Genomic DNA, 7,500 nt, shown 5'->3' with positions numbered 1-7,500 from the left:
ACACATTAATAGATAAAATGTAATATAACATTTTATCCATAAGATAATTTGTATCAAACATGTATGGTTAATTTTGTCATTTCTGCATGTTTCAGATGACGTTCAGACAGTACAGTTCAAGGTAAGTGGAAACTTGTTATCTAGCAGCATAAACAACACGGACCAGGGGGAAAAACAGAGATAAAGAAACAAAACAAAGTGATAGGTTGTCTGATAGAAGAAAGGCAGACAGACAGATCGATGAACGGGAAGAAAGACACGAAGACTGAAAAAGAAAGAGAGAGAGAGAGAGAGAGAGAGAGAGAGAGAGAGAGAGAGAGAGAGAGAGAGAGAGAGAGAGAGACAGAGAGAGAGAGCGAGAGAGAGAGAGCGAGAGAGAGAGAAAGAGAGAGAGAGAGAGAGAGAGAGAGAGAGAGAGAGAGAGAGAGAAATATAAAATAATAATGAAATATTATGAAAGTTAAGTGTTGAAGTTATCACTTGTTCGCCATATTTTGTTATCGGGATGTGTATTGATTATCATTTTTAGAATGTGTCCATAAGCAATCTGCTTGTTAACGTTCTTAATGTTGTTATTGTGTGAAACGTGTATCAAAGAAAAATGAATAAAACACGCTTAAACAGAGAGAGAGAGAGAGAGAGAGAGAGAGAGAGAGAGAGAGAGAGAGAGAGAGAGAGGGAGAGAGAGAGAGAGAGAAAGGGAGAGAGAGGGAAAGAGAGAGAGAGAGAGATGATGATGATGATGATGATGGAACTTTATTTTTCAAGGATAGAGGTTTAAGGCGATGCCTTTTCTTACAACCGGTCCTTACTTCAAATACAAATGTCTAATAAATGATAAACAAGTAAAGCAACATGACAAATAAACAAAGTAAACGAACGAACCAGCAAACAATCGACAAGTAAGCAAACAAGCAAATAAACATAAACAACAAAATGACAAAGTAAGCAACATACAAATCGAAAGCGAAACATGCAACATGTTAATTGAGGTTACACATGTAAAGTGATCGACGGTAAAATTCACACGATACCAACGTTTACACTAATGCTAATAATGATTATATGGTGTAAATGATGATGATGATGAAGATGTTGACGATGATGATGACGATGATGATGATGATGATGATGATGATGATGATGGAAAATCGCTACATAAATTCCACATAATACATATACTAAAGAACATATTTGTGTAATTCATAAAGCTTTGCCAATTGTTGACAACTACTTGCACATGTTAAGACTAGATATGGCCATCTAGGTAGACATAAAATGATTATGCAGAGCTTGTTTAAAACTCTTTAGTGAGGTTAATGATCTTATTACAGACGGAATGGAGTTCCACACCATAGCGCCAGAGAAGGCTTGACTAGTTTTGAACAAATCAATCCTGGGCATTGGTGGTAGAAATTTGATAGACCCGTACCTTTCGGTGACTCTGTGAAATAGGTCCTGAATATAGATGGGCACTTCGCCATGATATACTTTGTACATCATTACAGTCTTATTAAACTGCAACAGTTTAACTAGCGGCAGGTAGTTTAGATTCTTTAACTTCAAATCAGCTGATAATTGTGGACCATTTAACATGGTTTTAGCTGCCCGACGATGTAGAGAGATTAACTTTTTCATGTGAATATCAGAGACGCCATCCCAAAGAGTTGATGCGTAATTAATATGGGATAAGATGTGGGCATGATCAAATAGTTTTAGTGTTGCGATATCGACATATTGCTTTAACTTTGATAGCAGAAACACATTCTTGGATACTTTTTGACAAATATAATGTACATGAGATTGCCATTTTAATTCTTGATCGACTATCACACCCAAAACACGATGTTCCGTTACCTGCTGAACAGGTTGTGATTCCAGAGAAAGATTTAACTTAAGAGGTCGTGACTGGTGTTTTTGTCTTGTTGTAATAATCATGCTTTTTGTCTTTCCTGGGTGCACTATCATGAAATTCTGGTTACACCAACTGTTGACTTCATTCAGACTAGACTGTAAGGAAACTTCAATTTCTTGAACAGTTCAGTGTGAAGCGTCGAATCATCTGAAAAAAAAACGTTTTAACTTTGGAATTAGATATATGAAGGGGGAGGTCATTAATGAATACACAAAACAAAATAGGCCCTAAAACTGACCCCTGGGGGACTCCACTCTTTAAACATCCTTTGGGAGATGTTTTACCGTTTATAGAAACATACTGTGTTCTGTTGACAAGATATGATTTAAAGAATGAACACGTTGTGGGATTGTTCACGTACAATGCGAGTTTATGTAAAAGTAATGTGTGATCTACAAGATCAAAAGCTTTCTTAAAATCAAGAAATACAGCCCCTGATATGTCCGAACGATTAATTGCCGATAGCCAGTTATCACATAGTGATGAAAGAGCTGTACTACAGGAATGTTTCGGACGAAACCCAGATTGAAAGTTGTGAAATAATTTGCACCTTTCCATGTAGTTCAGAAGATTCTTCTGGATGTGCTTCTCTAAAGGCTTTGATAAAATAGGAAGCAATGAAATTGGCCTGAAGTTATTAGGGTCAGACACATCTTTATTTTTAGGAAGTGGAACGACCTTTGCCGTTTTAAATGCATCAGGAAAAATATTTTGTTCAATGCAAAGATTATACACATACATTAGGGATTCCACTATGTACGGTAGGGCTAATTTAAGCAACGACGGGGGGATTTTGTCAGGTCCCATGGATTTATTATTCTGAAGGTTTACTATCAATTTTCCAACTTCATGTACGGCAATAGTTGCGAGAGAGAGAGAGAGAGAGAGAGAGAGAGAGAGAGAGAGAGAGAGAGAGAGAGAGAGAGAGAGAGAGAGAGAGAGAGAGAGAGAGAGAGAGAGAGAGAAATATAAAATTATGAAATATTATGAAAGTTAAGTGTTGAAGAGAGAGAGAGGGGTGTGTTTTTTTCGTCTGTCATTTTCCGACCTCTATCGTGTGCATCCGTCCAACTTGTACCACTGAACGGTATTGTTTTATTTCAGGTTAGTGAAAATTTCACGAGCCTATATTATATCTCCAGCTACTCCTCGTATATTCGTGCTCGAGGCTTCGGAGGAAAAGTGTTTGACGGTTTTCAAGCTGTCTACACACGAACCAAAGATCGCTTGACAGTCTTCATTCAAACGGACAAGTCGGTATATACACCTGGACAGAAAGGTGAGTTCAACATTCAATTACAAGTGTGACGGAATTAAAAAAAAAATATGTGTGTCCGTTATTTGTGTGTACTGTTTTCCCCATGTGTACTTTACATGCGTGTGGGTATATCTATCTATGATAGACCTTTTCTTTCTCCCTTTAGACTTTTTTATTTTTTAATTTTCTTTTAATGTTTTTGCCTGATTTCTTCTTTTTTAATTTAGGCGGGGAGCATCCTTCTTCCTTGGTCTTTTTCTTTATAACATAATAAACTTTATATTATACAAAACATAAATAGAGAATACTACATGGCTTGCTGTGTCGTACCAGATTTACACGAGTTTTTTTGTGTTTTTTTAAAATATTTAACTGCGAGCGAAAGCGAGCTGTTCACTATTTGAAAAAGCAACGAGTGTAAATCTGGTACGACACAGCAAGGCATGTAGTATTCTGTTTATCCTGCATACTTTACTTTCGTGTATTTTACTGAAAATGTCTTGCAGTCGAGGCAGCTAAATTGAAGACGCTTGTTTTAGAACCTCGACCTCTTCTAAAGCCTCATGCAATCTATTACGTCAGAGCACAGAAACGTCACTCTAAACGTGTGGCGTGACGTGTTAGTTCTAAAGATTCATTGAGGGTAATTAGCGAGCGCATTTTTTGTTTCTATAATGACGTTTGTCTCGGTGACTTTAGCATCATAAGCTGTGGAATCACAGGTCCCTGCCAGACTTGCTTGACATGACCTCATTTACATGATATACACACGTGTGATTTGAACGATTATTATCTCACGGGTGTCTCTCTCACGTATGTAGGATAAACTTATTTCTAATATTTAACTCTAATTTCAATACAATACGCAAATCTAACTTCTTTCCACACTTTTGAGTTTTGTTTTGTAATTATTTGGTAACACATAATGTGACATTGTTGGTAGATCACTGGACTGGGGGCCCGGTAGCTCAGTTGGTAGAGCACTGGACTTGTGATCGGAAGGTCGCAGGTTCGAATTCGGGCCGGGACGGACACGGGTCAACTTTATGTGCAGACCCAGAGACGGAAGCCATGTCCCACCCCCGTGTCATCACAATGGCACGTAAAAGACCTTGGTCATTCTGCCATAAGTGCAGGTGGCTGAATACACCTAAACACGCAGACACCTGGGTAGCGCGACTCCGTTGCTGCTAGCTTTCCACTGGGAGGAAGCGACCCGAATTTCCCAGCGATGGGACAATAAAGTAATGAAAATGAAAGGAAATGAAACTTAAATTTTTCAATGGTCATTTTTGTTATCAAAATACAATCATTTATAAAATAAATTTGATTATTTTTTTAATGTTCATTCCAATAACCAAATAATATATCTGTTTCACTCAAAACTATATCATAATAAATTTGCTTATAAACAAAATCTTTACATAGTTTCCAAACATTCCTCACCTCTTAGACTTAATTTCATGCAAATTCCGTTTTACCTGTGCGCATAGTTTCTCGTGCTATGAGGGAAGCGCTATATGAATGTACAAGTATTACTATTGTTTTTATTCAAGATGAAATAAAAGCGAGATGGAAAAAGCGTATTTTTTGTTTTGTTTGTTTGCTTAACGCCCAGCCGACCACGAAGGGCCATATCAGGGCGGTGCTGCTTTGACATATAACGTGCACCACACACAAGACAGAAGTCGCAGCACAGGCTTCATGTCTCACCCAGTCACATTATTCTGACACCGGACCAACCAGTCCTAGCACTAACCCCATAATGCCAGACGCCAGGCGGAGCAGCCACAAGATTGCCAATTTTAAAGTCTTAGGTATGACCCGGCCGGGGTTCGAACCCACGACCTCCCGATCACGGGGCGGAGAAAAAGCGTATGAGTTAAAGAAGCCGACACAATAATGTGTCTAATGTAAGACAATAACAAGTGAACGATCGACACCCTCATTAAGAACAAATTATAATATCGAATACGTGTTCCAGCAAGGAAACAAAAAAATTAACAAAGTTTGCTAAAAATCTATTTCCTTTTCAATCGATTGATTTGTATCTGATACCAATAACATGGCTTTTTTTTCCTTCTTCATCATCTGCTTTGTGCATCAGCTTCAGTATCTGAAACAGATAGTCACAGACAACTCCAAAATAGAAATAAAAGCTTTAACATACTCTGTGAGCAACAGCTTTTTTAAACGTTTTCTGTAAAATTTGAAGCATACGTCAAGCAGCCAATACTGCATGGTTTCGGGGGCCGGAGAGCTTAGTTGGTAGAGCACTGGACTTGCATCCCAGGGACAGAAACGGATCAAGTTTATGTGCAGACTCATAGACGGTATCCATGTCCACCGCCGTGTCACGACAGTGGCACCTAAAAGACCTCGGTCATTCTGCCATAAGTGCAGGTGGCTAATTACACCTAAACACGCACATGCCTAGGTAGCGCGACACTTGTTGCTGCTGGATTTCCACTGGGAGGAAGCGACCCGAATTTCCCAGCCTTGGCATAATACAGTAAAGAAAAGTAAATGAAATCAAATCAAATCCGAAATCAGACAAAGGCAGTGCCACCGTTGTTCGAGTAAAAAAAATATAACATGTCGCGTGAAGCGATGTCAACGTACAGGGCTCCCCAAACGGTGCGTTCCTGCGTCCTATATACGCGCTTGAATCCGACTGATTGTTGGCAAACAATATTCCTTTCACTAGTCTTGTGTCGGTGATTTTTTTTCTCCCCGCTTTCAGTCAAATTCCGTCCTCTCGCCATATATAGTCTGATCTTACGGTGTCAGTGTGAAGCAGTTTTTGTTGCAGCTACATTCCATTCACTAGTGTTGGTGAATCTACATTTTCTGTTTTTAGTCAAATTCCGTGCTCTTGCCATGATGTCTGATCTTACCGTGTCAAACAAACTTGTGGACATTTCCATTAGCGTAAGTATGGCCTTGATAGCTAGCTCCTAGTGTTCATTATAATAATTGTTTCTCCTCAATAACGTTTTTTTTAATGAATAGGCCCTATGTCAGGCTACGAACAAAGGCTGAAGTGGCTTACTGGAGAAAATAATAGTGTTTAAAAAAAAATGTAATACACTAATTTTGGAGAAAAGTGTATGTATACCGAGCAACAAAAGAAACGCGAAAAAATTCTGCAATGTTTGATTGACAAAATCTCGAACAATTATAGAGTTAGAATGATCAAACCACAACATTTTGATGAAGGCATGTTTGACCTAGCTGTTGTGATTATTTTGATGCTGCGACTGTTTCAACACACGGGACAAGCAGGTTTAACGTTAACGAAGTTTTGGAGGTCTCGCTCAGTCAGTCTTCATCGCGCTCTCTGGCCACTGATTGGACACTGGTGGCTTCCAACGATGTGTCTGGTAGTGTCGGTGGCTGTATTGAATCGATCTCGAAGACGTTGTGACAGGAAATTGCGATCTTGTCTTATTGGGGTAATGCGAAAAATCCACCGCGTTGCATAACTGCAGTGCTTCCAATGTCAACAGAACATTACTGAAGGTGATAGACTGTTGACATATATGCACGTTTAAAGCACATGCCAGCGCTTATGGATCATTCCCAGATTTAAATCGACCTGGCATTTTGGTGGTGTCAATCTTGGCATCCTGGCTGTTTCAAAAGTGAGACTGGCAGCAAGCGTGCCATGGTCTCTTTTGGTTGCTAATGCATTAGTGAACACATCTCACACATCAGATTTCTCCTGCTCCACTTGCACGTGCTGCAAGCGCGCAATATGTGTTTAACGTTAAACCTGCTTGTCCCGTGTGTTAAAACAGTCACAGCATCAAAATAATCACACAAAAGCAAGGTCAAACATGCCTTCATCAAACTTTTGTGGTTTAATAATTCTAACTCTATAATTGTTGGAGATTTTGTCAATCAAACAATGACGAATATTTTCGCGTTTCTTTTGTTGCTCGGTATATTTTATTCCTTGTATAAATGTAGTCGAGTGTAACAGTAACACTAGATTATTTATGAAAAAGTGCATGTATGTTCCATCATAATGGTGTCTCTATCGTTTGTGTTCATGTTCAGCTAGTACAGACAAGCACATGAAGCTAATATAACACATCCATTTAATCCATTTTACATGTTTTTGTAAAGATTGCAACTTGTACATTCTTCACCTTCTACTTTGTCCTCTTTCTTCATTGATTTCTCCTCGTCATCTCTTCTCTCTTTTGCTTCCTTTTTCTCTTCCTCGTCTTCCTCCCTCTTACATTAGGTCAATACTTTACTGAATGCATTCCGGTAGACTGGGGTTGAACAGGGGCCAAGGGTGTTTTTATTGTGTTGTTTT

General features: G+C 38.9%; 1 protein-coding gene across 1 annotated transcript in view; it reads left to right on the top strand.

The window, feature by feature from the left end:
- Window positions 1-7,500, top strand: part of LOC138968602 (CD109 antigen-like) — a 56,559-nt gene that overhangs the window by 4,646 nt on the left and 44,413 nt on the right. Inside the window, exons 3-5 of the mRNA XM_070341195.1 lie at window positions 96-121; window positions 3,020-3,194; window positions 6,034-6,104. Of these exons, the coding sequence (XP_070197296.1) occupies window positions 96-121; window positions 3,020-3,194; window positions 6,034-6,104 (272 nt within the window). The remainder of the gene's footprint in view (window positions 1-95; window positions 122-3,019; window positions 3,195-6,033; window positions 6,105-7,500) is intronic.

This window comes from Littorina saxatilis, linkage group LG6 (assembly GCF_037325665.1).
Source record: "Littorina saxatilis isolate snail1 linkage group LG6, US_GU_Lsax_2.0, whole genome shotgun sequence".
Lineage (NCBI taxonomy): Eukaryota > Metazoa > Mollusca > Gastropoda > Littorinimorpha > Littorinidae > Littorina > Littorina saxatilis.
This window is presented reverse-complemented; position numbering and strand designations above follow the sequence as displayed.